The sequence below is a fragment of the Solanum dulcamara genome, chromosome 3 (genome assembly GCF_947179165.1).
Source record: "Solanum dulcamara chromosome 3, daSolDulc1.2, whole genome shotgun sequence".
In the NCBI taxonomy this organism is placed as follows: Eukaryota; Viridiplantae; Streptophyta; class Magnoliopsida; order Solanales; family Solanaceae; genus Solanum; species Solanum dulcamara.
The window spans coordinates 80,592,794-80,614,085 of record NC_077239.1 but is presented as its reverse complement, the minus strand read 5'-3'; the positions used below and the strand labels follow the sequence as shown (position 1 = coordinate 80,614,085).

At 32.7% G+C, this 21,292-nt stretch overlaps 3 protein-coding genes across 4 annotated transcripts; 1 reads left to right on the top strand and 2 right to left on the bottom strand.

The window, feature by feature from the left end:
* Nucleotides 1–193: 193 nt before the first annotated feature.
* Nucleotides 194–7,305, bottom strand: LOC129883272 (ER lumen protein-retaining receptor). The gene is made up of 6 exons (XM_055957911.1): nt 7,059–7,305; nt 3,388–3,653; nt 3,125–3,240; nt 900–973; nt 689–752; nt 194–596 (listed from the first exon to the last, which is right to left on the bottom strand). Exons 1-6 carry the CDS (start codon nt 7,147–7,149, stop codon nt 560–562), a joined length of 648 nt encoding a protein of 215 aa, XP_055813886.1. The 5' UTR covers nt 7,150–7,305; the 3' UTR covers nt 194–559.
* A 4,851-nt stretch (nt 7,306–12,156) lies between these two features.
* On the top strand, nt 12,157–17,681 carry LOC129883271 (purple acid phosphatase 15-like). Of its 2 annotated transcripts, XM_055957910.1 has the most exons (8): nt 12,159–12,617; nt 13,862–14,053; nt 14,486–14,819; nt 15,054–15,271; nt 15,449–15,639; nt 15,753–16,037; nt 16,687–16,803; nt 17,539–17,681. In XM_055957910.1, the coding sequence occupies exons 1-8, from the start codon at nt 12,341–12,343 to the stop codon at nt 17,548–17,550; spliced, it is 1,626 nt and encodes a 541-aa protein (XP_055813885.1). In that variant the 5' UTR covers nt 12,159–12,340; the 3' UTR covers nt 17,551–17,681. The 2 variants fall into 2 exon arrangements, with proteins under 2 accessions (XP_055813884.1, XP_055813885.1); XM_055957909.1 differs by lacking the exon at nt 17,539–17,681 and having other exon boundaries at nt 12,157–12,617; nt 16,687–17,097.
* A 419-nt stretch (nt 17,682–18,100) lies between these two features.
* On the bottom strand, nt 18,101–20,937 carry LOC129881914 (PLASMODESMATA CALLOSE-BINDING PROTEIN 3). The gene is made up of 3 exons (XM_055956030.1): nt 20,420–20,937; nt 19,855–19,888; nt 18,101–18,624 (listed from the first exon to the last, which is right to left on the bottom strand). The coding sequence occupies exons 1-3, from the start codon at nt 20,733–20,735 to the stop codon at nt 18,387–18,389; spliced, it is 588 nt and encodes a 195-aa protein (XP_055812005.1). The 5' UTR covers nt 20,736–20,937; the 3' UTR covers nt 18,101–18,386.
* Between the last annotated feature and the right edge of the window lie 355 nt (nt 20,938–21,292).

Sequence of the window (21,292 nt, the reverse complement as noted above, 5' to 3'; positions counted from 1 at the left end):
TTCATGCTTCTGCTGCTTTTTTTCAATCCTAGTATCCGTCCATTAAGCGCTTCCTACCTAGATTTGTTCTGAAGACCCCTGAATGGACAGATTCTATCCATCTCACCACGATGATTGATGGTACATTATGTGCTTTCATTATATAAATACAGATAAAGCAACAAAGAGAACATGTATAGCCTTCTTGCAAGACAACAAAAAAAAAACTATTTAATAATAATTGATGAAAAAGAGTTGTGATAATTTCCTCTTTTTCTTAATAAAGTCCAAGAAACAAATCTCTAGTACAACAAAAATGAAGTCATCACAAGTTTTTCTGTTACATTAAGAATATGCTTTTTAACAATCTACTAGCAGCAAAGACATGATTCTTGATGAAAACAAGACACTAAATATGATTTTGTATCATGTTTTCTTACTCTGACCTAATTATAGCCAGCAAAAGAAGGATGTTTAAACACCCAGACGGATGACGGGGCAGAGATAACCCTAGCACATAAGACCTATAAACTTTCATCGGGATCATCTTCAGCCAGCTCCTGTTTTCTTCGATATGAGCTCAGGCAGGAAGTTCGAGTTTGGTGTTGTTCTTCCAGCTGCAACCAATTGAGGAGCAATGGGTTATTATAACGTTAATAGGATGTTTAGCTTGTATGTGGTTTTATACGTAAATGCTATTTTTTGTCACCTTTGGAAGTAATAATAGAAGAAATCAGCATAAAGCAACGTCTGCACGAGGCCTGCAATCCAGGCTGCCATAAAAAAAGGGCAATGAAACATAGAAAGTTGTCATTTTCATAACGGAAAACATGAAACAGAAACCTTAAAAAGGTGCTTGTCTGCACGTACGATACAAGTTAAGAAAAAAGAAATGAGAAGAGGTAGGTGGTGATTCATACTTATCCAATGTACAAAGTGTGGTTCTGTGAAGTAACGGTATACCCAGTTCAAGATGTAAAGTGACCGATATGCGCTGCAAAACCAGAATCAATAAAACATGTTAGGTAAATTTGTCATTACCTTCATAATTACCTATGAACAATGTGAAGCGTGAGATCAAAGAATGGTTACTAATCCCACATCTCCAAAATTATCAAAGACGCTCATAATCCAAGAGCGCCCTATTGATTTGTAATAGCACTAAGGATTGTTACATATCCTGTTGGCTGACAAGCAATATGTTCATTGTGGCCAAAGGTGGTGGTTGTCGAACGATGTCTCAATCTGTCAATCTAATACCTGATGAATTATGTGACCATCTTATCTAATAACTTAATCATTATATAACCCTTAATAGTTCGGGCTACAACAAGAAGAATTGTTTCATGGTCTGATTGAAGACAATGATACAGGGATGGCATGGATCCAACTATATGTGCATCCAAACATTAAATCCTTCCCGGGAATAAGTTCTTGGGTGCCAGAAAACCAACATACACCCTAACGACGCCTTTAAGCAAATAAAAGTACATACAACAGGAGGCGGTACAAGGACAGAATCAGGCTTCACCATTCTGAACATTTTTACGATTTAAAAAAAGGTGATCTGCACTTTTTGATTTCTTAGCAATCCCCCAGCTCCCACATTCCATTCCTCCTCCCCACTTCTCATCGTCTCGACCTTCCAGACACAACTTTGAAACCCCAATTGTCTTACCAAAACAGAACATGCATTAGAAATTCTCAATTACTGAAGAAGAAATAAAAGACCACTACACTTTACGGTGATAAGTAGACTGTACGACACCCTTGTACCCTACCAAAGATAGACAAAGAGTAGAATAGACATACATACAAACAAAGCAAAACTATGTGCACACCTTCAAGAAATTTAAAAACGCAGCAACTTCAGTGACTAAAACAAACTCGCTTCATTTAACATGTTAAAACGATAACAGTTCGGGAAATTCTTAATTTGTAGGCCTTGATATTGCATTTAGTGTATGACCATTTTGGAAACATTGACATTCATTTTTTAGTGTGATTTGCATACGACAGTCAATGATTTGATGTTTGCGCATTTCCTGGTTGTGTGAAAGCCGTTTTTAGGCATAAGGAGCATTACTTAGCTCAAGCTAGTTGGGTAAAGGTAAGCTCTGGATCTATATACTCACCAATAAAATCAGATCATACAGAATTAATAATAATATATATATAATATCTTGTAACAACCTTGTCAGCCAATCGAAACTAGTTCAGACTTCTCAAGCTCTAATGAACTATGGCACTATAGGGTATAAACTTGTCAGCCAATCGAAACTAGTTCAGACTTCTCAAGCTCTAATGAACTATGGCACTATAGGGTATAAACTTAATGACACAGACAATATCACACCAACTGCCCAGTAGCTGAAATCAGTTCCTCAGACAGCGTGTTGCTGTTTTCGGGCTCAGAAGAAATTTTTTTCAGCCGAGGCCTAAGAGTTGAACTTTGAAAATCAATCAATCAATTAACTACTCCTCATTCCTAAATTAGTTGGGATTGGCTATTATGAATTCTTGGTATCCATTTCCCTCTATCCAGGTCCACATGGTCAACAAAAGATTACCCGAAGAAGTTACTCTAGCCCAGGCTATTATATCAGTAGGTTACTGGTTCACTTCCCTCATGACGATTTATCAATGCCCCATTAATTATATGCTCTTCCCATTCCGTCATTCCTATATTAAACTCTAAACCTTTTGCCCCATTTATCATAATTTCTTCTATAAAATAAATAGGAAAACAAACACCGAGAGCCTGTTATTTGAAGTTCATTTAACTTTCTAACCAATAAACAGAGAGAGAGAGAGAGATGTGACTCTCCATGCATAAAGACAGCTATATAAAACAGATCTCAAGGAAAAGACGTCAAAAATTATGGATCCAACAATAGCTTATCAAGCTTGTTCACATTAATATCCGATCGCTTTTATGAGAAATAGTTTCTACAAGCAGATAACCCCCCCCCCTCCCCCCCCCCCCCACACACAAAAAAAAAAAAAAAAAACAACAGCAACATGATAAATAGAGACTGAGAAAGAAGCCCTTTTTAAACAAAATAAGAAGAAGAAACAAAGGAAAGATGTTGAGATGTGAGCATAATCAACTCTTGCAAAAGGTAAGAAAGGAAAGATACATCACCCCAAGAGTAAAATGTATTGTCCAGTCAAGTTGTCTATATTTCTTGTTCTCTGCAATAAGACAAGCTGAGGAAGGATGGCAACAGCTTCCAAGAATATGGAAAAGGTCCACATTACCTGTTAAAAACAAATGCAACCAAATGTCCTTGATAATGAATATACCAATTAATGAGGAAGTGGAAGCACATATAACTAACATAATAATATGAAATGCTACCCAAAAAAATAGAAAAAATCAATGAGATATAGAGATTGCATTAATACCTCCTTGAAGGTAAACTTCTCATGTATAACAAGAGCCAATACCAGGCAAGGAACCACAAGGAGAACATGCCGAAAAGTATCTTGATCTTTGTCATAAGATCTGCGAACAATTTTGTGATGCCTCATGTACCACACAATTGACAAAGAGCTTCCCAAGAAAACCAACTTCATTGTAGTATTGTATAGTGAAACAAAGTCTGTAAATATGTCCAAGTAGCGAGTAACAAAGACAAGAGCATATAGCTCTTGCGTCTTCAGAGAAACACCTGTGAATAAAATAACTCAACCATTAATAAACATAATCTAGACACTGGATATAGCTTTATAAAGTTATAGCCCAAATTAACAATTTCAGCAAGCATTAAAGAACAAAAATGCAAGGCATAATAGCACTTTTGGTCCCTCAATTATTGGTTAATTCTTATTTTAGTCCTTATGAAATTTGACTAAGCATATTAACTTTACATTAATTGACTGCATTTTGGTCACTTTATATAGGAAATACGTTATATTTGGATCTTTATATATATATATACGTGGTATCCGGGCCAGTTTTTGCACACCTCGACTAATTCCACAGGATACCAGCCAACTCCCACCAGCAACAGGTAGACAAAGGGCTAGGACATATAGGAAGAAATCACCTAGATTTTTGTCTCTGCTGGGACTGAAGGTCAAATGTGCTTTTCAGACATCACAAGGACTAACCATCATTTGTATGGAAATTTACTATCAATAATTTCAAAGAAACCAACTCAAAATTACATCAGAAGTGCTACTGTGTCATTTTCATTATTCGATTGCACGTGATTAGTTCCGTATATATAGATAGATAGATAGATAGATAAACAGAATGTTTCTGTAATCTGGCAGCTCCTTTTAGGGGTGATGGGCCCATTACTCTATCCTTCCCCACTTAAATACCTGTGTTAGTTTGCTTGGTGTGGGGCTTGAACCTGTGACCTAAGACACAAGTCCCTCGACCTATTTTAATTGAACTAACCCTGGGGACTATCATTTCATAATACTAGTAACAAAAAACATATAAATTCTTAATGAGAGTCCAAGATATCTTTTCACATTATTACTCTTTAATTGAACCTGGAATTACAGATATTCTTTTTGGGTGTTTAAGGCTTCGTAAGGCTCTGTATAGAAGTTCCTTTTAGCTGGGACAAGCACTTCTCCTCCTCATAATAAGCAGTTCTACGACAGATTCCTCTAGTAATAAAATACAGTCCTGTAAAGGTTTTCTAAAATATCAAAATTAAGTTTAAAGTAAACGAAATAATATAACTCAAACAACAGGCACTGTACCATTCCAATGTTATCGAATGTCCCATGAAGCGAGATTTTTTCCCTTATGGATAAGAAAACTAAACAGTAAAAGAAGCACAATCATGTCATGTCCATGTTTGAGATTTACACCTTGCAAAAGCACCTTCAGAGCCAGAGTTACTTCAACCGGTCGAGGATAATATTTCTCCATTAGAAAAATAAACCAAAAAAGGAGTTGAAGATTATGCCTCTCTCAAAAAACTTCCTCCCGTTTGTCATGATGTTTATTCCTTTCCGAAAAGCATACTAGTGATTTTCACTTACTAACAACTTTTCTCTCGTTATTTGCTCTCTAACACTCTAAAAGGCAAAAGGACCTCTCAAGTGTAATAATTTCATTTCAGTTTGACACTTCTCATTTAGTTTCTAACAAATAACACTCCATTATCCAATAAAGCGCTAGATTCCGCTTTCTGCAATAGTGCAGTATAAAGGGTAACAGGAGCTTATGACCAGTGTTATCAAAGGCGAAAAGCGCAAAAAAGCTCTAAGGTCTGTTGGGGCTTTAATGAAAAAAGGCGCAAAGGAACGAAAAAATTAAAATATATATGTTTAGTCCAAGACTAATGATTATAAACATGAATGACAAATATATGACCAAAGAAATTGAAAAAAAAATATGATAAAATGAAATATCAATTGTTTAGTGTCACTTATTTAGAAGAGGCTCATTGGCAAGGAAATGTTTGCCTTGGAACCTTGCTGACTACACTGAAGCGCACATAAAGCGAGGCGAAGCGCTCAACACATTTTGAGCCTCGCTTCAAGGCTTAAGCGTGCTTAAAGCACGCCTTTGACTAACAACTACTTAAAGCAGCAGAAAGCAACATTCCTGTTCATTGAACATGCTATTCACGAGTAATTCACTTTATTTATTATTAGCAGTATACTATATCTTTGATATTTTTCTCCAATTTCTTGACCACTTTTACATACAATGTGAATAACTAACGCAAAATTTATTATACCAAGTCAAGATTTTCAGAATCAGACAATTATGAAACTAGCTGGCACAAACAGATTGCCTCAAATAAAGTCTGCCCAGATTTAAGCACAATAACATCCCTTAACCAACAACTCTGAAAACAACCTCACTCTAAATGTTGTGTTATCAAAAGCGAAAAGCGCAAAAAATCTCTAAGGTCCATTGGGACTTTAAGGGCAAATAAAGTGTGGGCTTTAATGAGACAAGGCGCAAATGGAGAAAACATACAACTATAAATAGGTTTCTTCCAAGACTAATAATTATAAGCATGAATAATAGGACGTTTTCTTTATAATTTCTTAATAGAAAGAGTGTGGAAGAAAATACAGAGAATCCGCGAGGAGCTAGAAGAAGACCATTGCTATCCGGTTATCTCGAAATTCAATGTATGAATAAAGGGGGGCTATTAAGCGCTTCGCCCGTCTTAGAGTTGCATATTCAATTCGCATCAAAAAAAGTGAGAAGGATTTGCCGCCTTCAAGCCTAGAGAGCAAGAAGTTCTTCGTGGCAAAAGTCTTGCACGTCTTTGTACTAAGAGTGGATATGCATCATGCTGTGCTTCTAAACGGCAGCAAAGCGTTAGAGTGAGCGAGCAAAGCCCTCAATTTAGTGGCTTCCCTCTACCTCCGCATGGACAAAGTAATTGAATATTTTTACGATAAAGTAAAAAATAAATTATTTAGTGTCTCTATTCAGGAAATAGTCATTCACAAGGAAAAGTTTATCCTAGAGCTTTAATGACGACACTATAACGCAAATTAAGCAAGGTAAAGCGCTCAACATGTTTTGAGCCTCGCTTCATGGCTTAAGTGTGTTTTAAGCGCGTCTTTGACAACACTGTCTAACTGTACAACACCTCTGAGCAAAACATAATATTTTTTTAATTCAAAATTCAACCTATTAAGACAATTTTTCTATAAAAACTAAAAATGGCAGCAAACAACACTTCCTTTTTTATTATAACCATGGTGTCCGAGCCAGCTTTCGCACAACTCAAACGCAACAGGCATCAAACAACACTTTACAAATGAAAACTCAGCAGGCAAGAACAAATTGCCTCTCAACACCAATCCAAATCAATATTACAGCAAAAACAACAAAACCTTAAAAACACAAATATCCATCATCTTCAATCAAGAACCAACACATTTCCCAATAAAAACACAACTTCAACAACATGAAACACAAGCCATTCAGCTCCAAAAAAAAACATTTCAATAAAATCTCAAGACTACAAACAACACATTTATAAATCCCAAATGAAAAAGAAAACAGGAAAAAACTAAATTTTAACATTTATAACTAAAATGGAGAAAAGGGGTGTCAAAATTTGAGATAAAAAACATACCAGCACAAGATTTAATAGTATGGATCTTGAGAAGCAAAACAAGAACACTAGCCAAATGGGTCATATCCCCAGCAAGCCTGAATATATTCATCTTCTCTAAACTGGATAAAAATTGATTCTTTTTCAACAAACAGATCTACCCACAAAAATCACAGATCTTGGCTGATCCCCACACACAAACACACACTGCTGCCAGTTTGTTTTTTTTTCTTGAAAAAATGTACACAAATGTTTCGGGCCAAAAAAGGGGATTCGTTTTGGTAACGGCAAAGAAAACGGTTTTAACGCCGTTAATGAATGAAATGTACGTGGCTCGTCCAATCAAAATGTAGCTTCATGCGTGTAAGATTTGAGTAATAAGTAATAATACTTTCTCCGTTTCAATTTATTTGGTATATTTTCCTTTTCCGTCTGTTTATAAAAGAACATCTTTTTGACATTTTAATAAATTTTTTTAATTTTAATATTGCACATGATATATTTAAGAACATAAAATTAAAAAATATTTTAATATATTTATATATCTTTAATTCATGACTATAAAATTTAAAAGTTGTGATGTATAGATGACGTTTAGACATTTGGAATTTGTATGAAACGTTTAGAATTTGAAGGTCAACTTCACGATTTTAAAGTGTTGTATAATTTAATAAAAACATAATTAACTCTTAATTATTTTGGATATTAATAATTCTTAACACATCGTATGGACTTTGGTGTTGCATGGGCCAGAGAAAGAGAGTTGGAGATTATCTGGGCCTACACCAATTGACATTTTTTAGGCCCAACTCAATGAATGAGTACATAATTTATGTATTTTATTAGTATAATTTACATAAATTCCATATAGCATCAAGAGCTAATTATATTATTTTTCTACTCCTTTCTAAATTATCAAAAATTCTTAAAATTTATGAATTTTAAATACAACACTGGACTTCCGGGTATATTAGCATATATCCAGATACATAGGGGAGGGATGTATTAGAGAGTGGAGAGATGTATCCAAGAGGGGGTATAGGGATATATCAGCGAGAGGGGCATGATGGATCGGAGAGGGGATTTTTGAAATTCTTTTAAATGGTAGGGAATTTTAGAGATTATGGTAAAATAAGATGTGTATTTAAGAAATTTTTTTCTTTTTATATAGTAGTTTTGTTTATCACTTCATCAACAATAATATATTTAGTGTAATTTATAAATAAAATTTGAGAAGGATGGTGTGTATGTAGACTTACTTCTATAAAATATTGACCTTCGGCTCAAATAGAATATATCAAAATAAAAAAATGAATAAGAAATACATCAAAGAAAAAAAACGTGTTAAACATAAAAGGAAGAAAAACAATAGCAGCTAAAATAATACAATAATTGAAATAATGAAACGACAGGTAACAATAATTGGATAGTAAGATAGTAGGAATGTAAATAATAATAATATTCATTAATCTTCTACTCTAATCTTTGACCTTCATAATCTCATACCGATGTCATGTTCTCAGTAAGCTTTACGTGTCATGTCATGTCATGTCTAAACATCTCTCCCCTATACCTTTTTTGTCTATCTCTACCTAGGGGTGTCAATGGTACGGTTTGGACTATTGTTTTATGAAATTTATATCATACTATTTTTTCGGTTATATTAGTTCTTATAACCAAAACTAGACTTTTCAAAATCGTTCCATTATCTCGGTTTCTCTTCAGTATCGATACGGTTTGATTAATTTTTAATTTTTTATTAAAAAAATATAAAAATTAGAACACACTATTATGTATACTAAAGAAACAAACAAAAAAACACTATTATGTATACTTGGGATGACTTTGACAAAAAATCTCTAAACATTTTTATTGTTAAAGAGGATCAATCAAGAAAATAAGAATAGAAATTCATCACATTATATTATGGTAGTGTAAAAAAATATAAAGTAAAGACAAAATATATAATTACATCACACGAGCTGAAAGAATCAATCAACATGAAACTCAAGAACTGAATTTACTTAATTTATATATCTAATAAGAGAAATTTAAACCATAAAAGAGGAAAAATATTTAATAACTTGTAGCTTGTTATCCAAGATCGTTGGAATAGCTTGTAGTTTACTGGTTAATACTCGAGAGTTGAGATGTTAGAACTAATTTAATTTTAATCGGAGGAGAATAAAAAGTTTTAGTGTTAGGACTTTAATTGTTAATTATGTTGTCACTTGTAATCACTTCCATTATCTTGTGTCTAAAGCAAAAAATTTAATATTTTATTGTTTTTAAATTTGATATATAAGATATATTTTACATATATATTATTCGTTACGATTCGGTATTTTTTCACTTAATTTTTACAAAATAAAAGACCTACCTAATTATTCTGTACGGTTACAAATTTATATAAAAATCTGTTCGATACGGATTGATTCGGTCGGTTAAGTCATTTTTTTGAAAACCATTGACACCCCTACCTCTACCTCTCTTTATATACATCATAATCAACCTCTCACACCTCCTCAGTAGGATATCTATGCATCTCTTCTTCACTCGTCTGAACCATTTTAGTTTCGCTCTCTCATCTTGTCTATCATTGAGGGGACGGGAGGCGGTTACTCCCATATTGTCTCAAATATATTCAATATCCCTAATCTAATATCTCCTAATATGGCCGCACATCCATCTCCACATCCTCATTTATGTTAATTTCATTGTTTGGATGTGCAAGTTCTTAACCAAACAACCATCTGTCCCATCCAATATAACTGGTCTGACAACCAATTAATAAAACTTATCTCTATATTGACGGCACATTCTTATCACACAAAATACCGGATGGGAGCCTTCATGTCATCCACCTCGCTCCATGACAATATTTAATATCCTCGCTCCATGACAATATTTAATATCCTCGTTAATTTCCTCATTTTCTTGAATTATTAACATTAAAATACTTGAAACTTCCCAATCTTGGAAATGACTCGGGTATTAATACTCATTTTCATATTTGTCACATGAATTATGTTACTGCACTTACACTCCAAATAATAATTTTTTTCCAAACTCATATGCAGAAAATGTACTAATAGTGAGAAACCAAATCATATAGAATCTATGGCCACTAATTAAATAGTAGTTACATAGACAACTTAGAAAGGAAGAATACAAATAAACTAATTTAAAGCTAAATCCTTCAAACTTAATCTAAGCCCACCAAGCAAAGTGAATGCATTCATTAGTTTGACTAATTAGTAATTGCTTTAAAAATAAATAAAATAAAAAATAAAATAAACCAACAATCCTTGCATGTGAATTATTTTCCAATAAAATATGACATTTCCCATTTAGAGACTAGGAATATACCTTGGGTATTCTGATAATTCAATTGCCATGTTTCCAATTTGTAACATGTGAATTTAGAGTTTTGAATATTCTCTTTTAATGTATGTAATAAAACTCAAACAATAATAATAATATATTCAATGAAATTTCAGTAAGTGAGTCTAGAGAGACTAAAATATAGATAAAATTTATTATTACCTTGTAAAAATACTAATATTATTTCTGAAAGACCTCCAGCTCCCTTTCTTTAATTCAAATTTCTTAATATTTTTTTTAACGGCATAGCATTACACATGTAAAGAATAAGAAATACAAACTATTTTTAAAAAATTAATTTTTGGTAACAACAAAGCTCAATTTTTTAGGAGGAAATAATATAAAAGAGAAAAAAAAAATGAAATCTTGATAAGATTTTCTCAATATACACTGAGTTCATCAGCAGAGATCAGAATCTTCTCTAGAAAAGAGGTACCTTGAAATATTTTATTTTGTTTTCTTCTTCACTATACATTAAAGAATAATTTATACCATCGTCCACTATCCTTCTCCTAATTAAAAAAAAAAAAAAAAACTACATTAAGGGTGTGTTCGCTTGGTGGAAAATGTTTTTCATCAAAAATATTTTAATTTAATTTTTTCATATTCGAGATATTGGAATAAAATATCATTTTAGCCGTATTTATATATAATATAGATAATTATCATGGTCTATGGAAAGCGGAGATCGAGCTATGGGTGGTGGGGATGGAGGTCGTAGAAGTGGGAGTAACGCTGAAGTGTGTTGAATATTGGAGAAGATATCACGTAAAATATTACTAGCGAAATTTATTTTTTCTATTTTCACCAATTGTAAAGAACTTTTTATAGAAAAAAGTCCAATAATATTCCTTCATACAAAACACACCCTAAAAGAAGGGAAAATGGTCAAATTTGCACTTTTACTAATATAAAAAAAGGATTAATTTTATTTTTCATTATACTATTAATACAAAATTTACCCATTATTATTTATATAGAGCCCGTTTGGATTGACTTTAAGTTGGTCAAAACCAACTTAAAGCCCCTTTTTAGCTTTTGAACGTGTTTGTCTAATGTTGACTTTAAGCCATAAAGTTCTTAAAGTCAGTCAAAAATGAAAAGTTAGGATTCCTAACTTTTTTTTTTCAAAGTGCTTAAAGTCATTTTATTTGACTATGGAAATTACTTTTATATCCCTTATATTTTAACTAAATTCTCAAACTATCTTTTTATTCTTTTAACCCTAAAATTCACATTATAAGCACTTTTATCCAAACACTCAACTGCTTATTTATAAAAATAACTTTCAGCACTTCAAAATTTTAAAAGCACTTCATACATAAAAGTTACTTTTTTTAAGTCAATTCAAACGGGCTCATAGTTTAAACATATCCCACGTAACACTGAGGTGATATCTCATCTCAACAAATAATTGCAGGTCCTTTGGCGTGAGAAACTCTACAAGTTTATAATATTCATAACAAAAGTTGGCGTGACAAAGAAAAAGGCTAGTGATTTCTTTCCTTTTCAGGCAAACTGCCATAACTGTGATTCCTCAATACCTCTACATTTCTTTTTAAGAAAAAGGGAATTAAAAAAGAACAACACCCTTCTTTTTTCCAACTTAAAAATCCAAAAAATCAGAAGAAATAAATAAAAATAAAAATTTCCCTTTTTCTCCCCATGGTCGATATATAAGTTTCAAACTTCAATCTTTTCTTGGAGCATATTTAGAGCATATTCTTTAGTTTTCACTATTTGAACCAATGTTGTCATCTTTCTTTAAGCTTTTTTGGCTATATTTAAATAACCCCTTTTGACTTTATTTGGAGTTATTGTGATAAAGTTTGAATCTTTATCTATATTTCTGTAAACCCTTTGGTTTCTTGAGGTTTTTAACCTGGAATTTTTGGTATTTGGGGCATGCAAATTCTTGAATGATTATGAAGTATTTTGGGGTTGTGGGGTCAATCTTGATTTGGTTTTTGTTTTTTGTTAGCTTTGTTGAGGTTAATAAGGGTCAAATTCCAACAACACTCGATGGACCGTTCAAGCCAGTGACTGTCCCTTTGGACCAAAGTTTTAGGGGACATGCTGTAGATTTGCCAGACACTGACCCTAGAGTTCAAAGGATTGTTAAAGGATTTGAACCTGAGCAGATATCTGTTTCCCTTTCTTCTACTTATGACTCTGTTTGGATTTCATGGATTACAGGTAAAAAATTTACCTTTTTGTTTTGTTGTCGCTTTGAATTTTGAACCTTGTATTTCCATTACTATATGTAGTTGCAGTATTGCTGTTCTAATTTCTTGTCCTTCGATTTCTGTTACTATATGTTTTTTTTTTATTAGTGTATTTCGACTATCGTATTTTGTTGTAGTAATGTTCTTATTACTATTTGTTGTTTTTGTTATTATATGTTGTTTCTTGTACTTCCATTGCTATATGTTTATTTCTTGAGCCGAAGAGGTTGGGATAAGATTTGTGTACAATCTATTCTCACTGGACCCCTCTTACTGGACCCCTCTGTGTGTTGTAGTTTGAATTTTTAATTTTTAGCTTGAAAAATTTAATGCTTGTATCAATTCTATATGGTGTTTTGTTGGCTCAAGATTTCTTAAGATATGAATATTCTTGAGTCTTTTGTGGCAATGTCCAATGCTTATCTATTAAATGTATGTTAAATTCAGTTATCAGTCACAAATCTGAGTTGATAAATATGGAACTTACAAGACTGTTTGCTTTTAACATTGTTATGACTATAGTATTGCTTTTATCAATGTTCAACTTTTATTTGACAGTGACATGACCATGCTATTGGATATAAAAAATCTTCTTTATTGGTCTGTACAAATTTACATTGTTTGTGATGAGGTATATTTACTAGGATTAACTGATTTGAAGGCCTTCGCATCTTCCATCTGAGATATGTTAAAGTTCTATTATCAGTCACCTAATTTGAGTTGATAAGTTGGAAACTTTGATTCAAGATTATATGCTTTTTAGTCCTGGTAACTTTCAGTTGATAGTTACATGAGCATACTATTGCAATAACGACAACTATATACCTAGTGTAATTCAACATGTAGGATATGGGAAGGTAGAGTATACACAAACCTTAACCTTACCTCGTACCTTGTGGAGATAGAGAGGTTGCTTTCGAAAGACTCTTACTCAAGTAACACATATCAAAACAGTTTAAAAAAAGAAATAAAATACAAAAAGTAAAGCAGGAACAGTAACTTCAACAAAATAATGCGATAACTGAAGCAAAGAAACAACAAGCAGTAACAAAAATCGAAGGACAATAGCATATTATTGGATATCAATTTCTTTTTATTAGTTTATGCAATTTTAAATTATTTGAGATGAGATACATGTTGACTCACTCATTAGAGGGACTTAATATCCTTGATCTGAGGTAGAGTTTAAGAACATGTGTTTTACTGTATTTGCAGGGGAATATCAAATTGGCGACAATATTAAACCATTTGATCCAAGTAAAGTTGGTAGTGTTGTTCAATATGGGAAAGATAAATCCTCCTTAAGACGCAAAGCAATCGGCCAGTCCCTTATTTATAATCAACTTTATGCATTTGAAGGACTTCAGAACTACACTTCTGGAATCATACACCATGTCCAACTTACAGGTTTGCTAGCTGAAACTTGATAGCTGTTTCTCTGTCCTAGTTGAATTTCCATTGCGCCTAAGTTCGGGTTCAGCAGAGTATAAAGAGACCAATCATTAGTCTCACTCAAATTTCAAATCGCGTTCGTACTTACACTTTACATGTCCTATGCTTTTCCAGGAGTTGTTTAACCTTTCAGAGAATTTATACATCAGTTGAAAATATAAAGAAGTTCATACTTTTTATTTCTCATAATATTGGCTTGGGATGGGTTTAAATGGAGTAGTCAATGAGGATTCATATAGTCGACACCAACTTACTGGAGAGGGGTGATGGTGGTAGTTGGGCTTGGACCATTGTAATGGCTTAACTAATTTTAGAATGCAAGTCTCCCATGTAATGATTTGTTTCTCATGTTTGATTTAGTCATTTGGTGCAACATTTCCGCTGCAGGATTGGAACCAAACACATTATACTATTATCGATGTGGAGATCCTTCTATACCAGCTATGACTACTATCTATCATTTCAAGACCATGCCTATTTCGTCTCCAAAGAGTTATCCGAAGAGAATAGCAATTGTTGGGGACCTTGGTCTTACATACAATACCACTTCCACAATTAGCCATTTGACAGGGAACAATCCAGATCTTGTTCTATTAGTAGGAGATGTTACGTATGCTAACTTGTATCTCAGTAATGGAACTGGTTCAGATTGCTATTCATGCTCATTTCCCGACACTCCAATACATGAGACATATCAACCTCGGTGGGACTATTGGGGAAGGTGAGAACTTGGAATCCTTTTCCCCCATTCAAAATTTTTCTTTACGCATCTCGTAAAATAATATGTGATTTCATTAAGATAGATGGATACTTCAACTTCTGTAGAGTTTAGTATTCAACAGGCATAATCCCTAATTATTCATAAAAGACCAGTTTTTGATTTCCATCAGAGCAGAAAAACATGTATACTTCACTAGTTTAATTGATCCTTCTATTTCTGACATTGTTGTGATAGATATATGCAGCCGCTGGTGTCCAAAATTCCCATCATGGTTGTGGAGGGGAACCATGAGATAGAAGAGCAAGCTGGAAATCAGACATTTGCAGCTTATCGTTCTCGCTTTGCTTTCCCATCAAAAGAAAGTGGATCATCATCCCCATTATACTATTCTTTTAATGCGGGAGGCATACACTTCATCATGCTCGGGGGATATGTTGCCTATAATAAATCAGGTAAACTACAAACTCAACCTTCCTTCAATTCTGTTACTCTTTCCCTTTGTTATGCGTGCAGTCGACTTTGGCAATTTGTCTCAAATTATCGATCAGCTGGAATCTGTCGTGCTTTCATTTCTTTGCCATTCTCCTACATTAGTAAAGGGTTATGATTCTCTAAGCTTCTAACTACAGATGATCAATTCAAGTGGTTGGAGAAGGACCTGGCTAATGTTGATAGGACAGTTACTCCATGGCTAATTGCCACTTGGCATCCACCTTGGTACTCTACTTACACGGCACACTATCGAGAAGCTGAATGTATGAAGGTAGCTATGGAAGAGTTGTTGTATGAGTATGGTGTCGATTTAGTCTTCAACGGACACGTAAGTACAAGACTACTATCCGGATATCTGAGAGCACATAAACTACTTTGTACCATTCTAGTGCAGCAAAATATCATAGATCTCGGACACTGATAAATTGAAGAAATCTACAGGTTCATGCCTATGAAAGGTCCAATAGAGTCTATAACTACAAACTGGATCCTTGCGGTCCAGTCCATATAACTGTCGGTGATGGTGGAAACCGCGAGAAGATGGCGATCCAACACAGTGATGAGCCAGGAAAATGTCCTGAACCAGCTAGCACACCGGACAAATTTATGGGTGGATTCTGTGCCTATAATTTTACATCAGGTCCAGCAGCCGGCAACTTCTGCTGGGATCAACAACCTGAATATAGTGCATATAGAGAAAGTAGCTTCGGCCATGGAATACTGGAGGTAAATATACAGCTCTTTCACCATAAAATTTAGAGTTAATGGTAAAAAACACATCTAAACTATCACTTTTTTGCGAGATTCATACCTCAAACTATTCATTGTTCCATTTACCTGCCTAAATTATCTATTAGAACACACTTTGACGATGTTTTGTAGCACAAGATCATTTGGAGAACTCATTTTATAGATCGTTTAAGATTGCTAGAACTTGTCAAATGCCTATAAACCAAAATAATGTGCTCACACGACTTTAGTCTAGTGGTTAGGGACATGTCGCGAGTTTGAATCCTGTCTAGGTTAAAAGCTTGGTATTTGAGTAAAGAAGGGTAGGGTACAGGGGCAAAACTCATCATTCACCGAGTTTGAAACCATGCACCAGCTTACCCTCGGGGATTTCTTGGTTATGATAAAAAGAAGTTTTGAAGAGTCATTTTATAGACTGTTCGAGTGATTCATCATGTTTTGCATAGGTTCAAGATAGAGAGGGAGAGCCCTTCTTCCATTTCTTTGATGCACACGACTTTTTCACGGAGTCTGCTTCCACAGTTGCTTGAACGAGAACCACCCTGCGTTCCGTTTTTGCAATAACATGGTCACATTTTTTGTTCAGAGAAATCTTATATTTTAGTTCTTGTGGATAATTTTGCAGGTGAAAAATGAGACACATGCTCTATGGACATGGCATAGGAACCAAGATATGTACAATAAAGCTGGAGATATAATTTACATAGTGAGACAACCTGAGAAATGCCCTATTAAGCCAAAGGTAATTAAGCCATGTCCAATACAAAATTACAAATTTGATTGGATAAAAAAATTAATCTGACCCTAATTTACTTATTAGCTGGGAAAAAAAGTAAAAAAACTCTATTCTTTGGAAATTTTGATCACAAATCATAGTATTTGATTACACTAATATTCTTTAGTACATCAAAAATTGTAGATTCACCTCATTTGTTGTATATTTGGAAGAGATTACTACATTTGAGGTTTAATATTTTCTGTAATTTATATATGATTTGTTATGAATGATAATGGAAATTCATTCCCTCTTCATTTTTTAAATCAATCAGGGGTCATTCGGTTGTTGGTTAGAGTTATGCAGATATTAAAAATATAAGGTTTAGTTATTCTATCTTTTACTTGGATTGAATAATATATAAATTGACTCATAATTAATTTATTTACGTGGGGTCGTAAAATGAAAAATTTCATACCAAACAACTAAAATGCTCCAAACATGAATTTTTTTTGTGCACGAATAATTTTCTTCCTAACTATCAACCAAACAGCTCCGTAAAGTCTTCATTTTTTTCTTTCCTTTTATCTTATACTAAACATAAAGTTTTTTAAAATCAAGAACACACCTTATTTTAATTTTTTTTGTGCTATTCACATGCATTAATTTGGTTAAATCTCACATTTTCTGCAATTTACTTATGCTAAACTCATAATGCTTTCTAATTTATTTTTTTTTGAAAAAATCTTCTCCATTTTGAAGGTTGTTTCTTAAATGGATATTATGTACCTTCCATGGAGTAATCAAATACAGAAGCAGATGATGGGAGACAAAGGCAAACGTTATCAGAGACAGTGTATCAATTTTGCAATTCATTAATCATAAATAATGAAAAATTAAAAATCTATAGCTATATTTCCATTCAAATATATATATATATATATATATATATATCGATACTCATTAAAGGTATCCTCTTATTAATTACTATCACCTTATTAACACTGTTTTCTTATTTAGCGCTTTTGAAACGTTAGATGATTACATCAAAGTACATGCAAGTTGATCAGAGATGTACCATAAATAAAAGGGGAGAAAAGATAGTGGTCTTAAATAGGATTATTTTTACTTCATTTTATTAATCATTATTTCAAGAATCTAGATTTAAAGTACATGACATGAAAGAAAAAAAAAAGAGATTTATTTTCAGAGATCGAATACTTTGTAGTGCTTTCCACACACAAAATAACAGAAAAGGAAATATAAATAAAAAAGAAGAAAAAAAGCAATCAAGATCAATAAAATGGAACCCAATTATAAATATGAAATGCAAAATATAACAAATTAATTGGATTTAATAGAATTTGGAATTATAATCGAAAAATTTCCAAGAGCCAGTGGTGCACGAATGGGCCCACCTCTTTGTCATTTTCCCACAAGTATCAAATAAAAGGTCAAACTTGTGACGTATTTCTAACTCACACATCACTAATTGCGTTGTGAAGTTCTCAGTAATATCCAAAATGAAAACTTTGATTTTTCTAACCACAATTGTACTGTCCTAGCCTTAAACACTAGCAAATGTATGGCCATATTCTAAAGAGTAGTGGCTACAACAATAATAGTTGAAAAATATGAAGGAAGAGGAGCATAAAAATTGCCAAATTTGACAACTTGGGAGAAGCATTAGAAGTCTCTGATTCAGGAATATCAGGTGCAAAGCGCGGTGTTGTTCCTCCGTTGCCATTGAAAGTCCCCGGTGGCGGTGGATACAAAATTGGGGTCGTGTTTGTACCACCACCACCGGGTGTGCTCGGAGTAGTAGTAGTAGTAGAACCACCAGCAGTGCTGAAAATTTACAGAATAGTCATAACTTGTACATACACATGATTTGGAAGAGCAAAATGATCAAATATAACTTGCGTCACAAGTCACAACAAGTGAAGTCTTCTAATTCATCTTTTCTGTTGGTGAGAGTTTGATTTTCCATTTTTGTCTGTAATCATAACTTGGATACACATTATCTATTGTAGCATAACTAATGCAATTATTCATCCCTAGTTTATTCAGTATAAAACTTTTGCATAATTAATGCATCTTTGAATTTCAATATTGAACTCTCTCTATTGATAACGTGAATTTATGGTAAACTTTTCAAAAAATATTTGAAGTATCCGTCATATGATAATATTTTGAAAGAGTTCAAACAACATAGACTATTGGCAAAATCAAAATGGTCTGTTCGAGATGACTATTTCCTATAGCTGGCTTTTGCAGCCTTCCTCACACTACCCCATGCATAATGACATTTAACCTACACAATTTCAAAACACCATTAAAAACACAAAAATAATAATCCCATAAATCAAATATTCCATTTATTTGATATTAATTGAATTTTTAAGATAATATACACAGATTAAGAAAAGTATTTAAGGATAAAATTTAAATTATATTTTTATTTATTACACTTTTGTTTAATCAACATCATAAAGATGATTAAGTGTGAAATCAAAAATACAAATAGTCCTTTATTGGAGTCTAACTTTGTAAGTAGTATAGTTTACTCCTAGGAAATTATAAAACTTTATTAATGGAAAGGGTAAACATGGAAAAAGTTTCAAACATTTCTCTTGAATTTTGAACAATTTAACTATTTTGAACAATAAAAAAATTACTAAAAATTTAGTTAATATGAAATGCTCCTTTTTTGCTTAAATATTTTATATTTTATTTGGTCATAAATAGGATTTTGTTTTAACTTTACACTCCATGTGTATAGAGAATATCCAACATTCTATTGGTAGCCAAAGTAAAAGAAACAAACACAATCTGCAAACAAATATAATAACCTAACAAATGTTCTTTGCTGTCTACAAAATTCCCTAACACTTTTTCTTTTTTAACTACTATTAAGATAATTAGTTATTATTTTTTTAAAAAAATACAGTGGACAACCGACAACTAAAGAAGAAAGAAGTGAAGAATATCAAGAATTACCATATTTATACACACAAAAGAACAAAGAAAAAAAGGAAAAGCAATGTGAGAGAAATTAAAGTTAAAAAAAGCTCATACCTTGGAGATGCTGGATAAACACAAGATCCATAACCTACATTTACACACACAAAAAATCAAAAATAAATAAATTGAATCAATACTACACATTTGGATCCAATACTACAACTCATACTCTTATAGTATAGTAATAGTAAATAATTCAAAACACTCAAAACAATAATAGTGGTGGAATTATACCATAGTGGTGGAATTATACCACTACATCATTAATCAGAAGTATCATGTTCGAATTTTGAATATGAAAAAAATCTTATTGGGTTATATATATAGTTAAATTCTAATGCGAGTATAAAATACCGAGTGAAAGATCAATATAACAAGTGAAGAAAAAATGATTTACTTGTATATAGTCAAACTCCAATGCAGATTAATAACACAAAGTGGAAAATCAATATAACAAATAACAATAATAACATGCTCAGTGAAATCTTATAAGTGGGGTCTGAAAAGAATAGAGTATGCACAGATCTTACCACTACCTCATGAAAATAGATAGTCTATTTCCGAAAAAAACTCGGCTTAAAATCAATATAAGAAGAAAGTGAAGGAAAAAATGATTTACTTGGATCAGTTTTGGCAATGGTAGCAGTGCCAGCAAAGACACAAGAACCAGGTGCTCTATTCATCCTTTGATAAAAGCCATTAAATGCATAAGAAGCATGAGCTTGAATAGTATTAGGAAGATAACATAGCCCATTTTCCAAAATTGGTGCACAATCAGCACCAAAGAAACAAGCATAATCTAATGCATTTTGTAAAGATTCTTCACTTGCATCACTTCTTGCTACACACCATGTTGATTTTACATTTATTATTTGACACAATATTGAAAAAAACATTACAACAAACAACAATTCAAATGGTGGTTCTTTTGCCATGGATTTGAAGATCAAGAAATTATAGTGTAGGGGTTTTGCTTCTTTTTTTTCTCTTTTTAGGTGTGTGGGGTTTGAGAATGGGAAATTTGTGAAAAAGAAAGGGGATAAAAAAAAAGGGATGTTGTGGTATAGTGTACACTAAAGGACCGCAAGTGGAATATAGGAATGGACACCTAGAATTCGAAATTTACAAATTTTTATAATGTTTTTGAATTAAGATATAGTAATAATAATTGAGTTAGCGATCATATATTTATAGATATTTCTTATATATATTGCATTTCCAGAGTTTGGATACACCTATAGCTTGTGTTGTTGGGTGTACATAAATGATACTTTTATCTTTATGAAATAAAAAAATTGTTATCGGCAGACCTTAGTTCAGTAGAAGGATTGAAGTAGAAAAAATCAAATAATGAAAGAATGAAGACTAATCAATACTCTTTCTCTACAATTTATGTATATTATATTTTTTAAAAAAATATTTTAATTTTAAATTTTTATATTCTTAATAGCATAATTTATTTATTTTTGATAGCAACATACAGGTATGTATG

Coding starts and splice junctions, on each gene's coding strand:
- LOC129883271 (XM_055957909.1), top strand. CDS start 12,341: ATGATTATGAAGTATTTTGGGGTTGTGGGGTCAATCTTGATTTGGTTT. Junction 15,272..15,448: donor TGTTGCCTATAATAAATCAG/GTAAACTACAAA, acceptor TTCTAACTACAG/ATGATCAATTCAAGTGGTTG. Junction 15,640..15,752: donor ATTTAGTCTTCAACGGACAC/GTAAGTACAAGA, acceptor AGAAATCTACAG/GTTCATGCCTATGAAAGGTC.
- LOC129881914 (XM_055956030.1), bottom strand. CDS start 20,735: ATGGCAAAAGAACCACCATTTGAATTGTTGTTTGTTGTAATGTTTTTT. Junction 19,889..20,419: donor CATTGCCAAAACTGATCCAA/GTAAATCATTTT, acceptor GTGTAAATGTAG/GTTATGGATCTTGTGTTTAT. Junction 18,625..19,854: donor GTTTATCCAGCATCTCCAAG/GTATGAGCTTTT, acceptor GTAAATTTTCAG/CACTGCTGGTGGTTCTACTA.
- LOC129883272 (XM_055957911.1), bottom strand. CDS start 7,149: ATGAATATATTCAGGCTTGCTGGGGATATGACCCATTTGGCTAGTGTT. Junction 3,241..3,387: donor AGAAGTTTACCTTCAAGGAG/GTATTAATGCAA, acceptor TGTTTTTAACAG/GTAATGTGGACCTTTTCCAT. Junction 753..899: donor ACACTTTGTACATTGGATAA/GTATGAATCACC, acceptor TTTTTATGGCAG/CCTGGATTGCAGGCCTCGTG.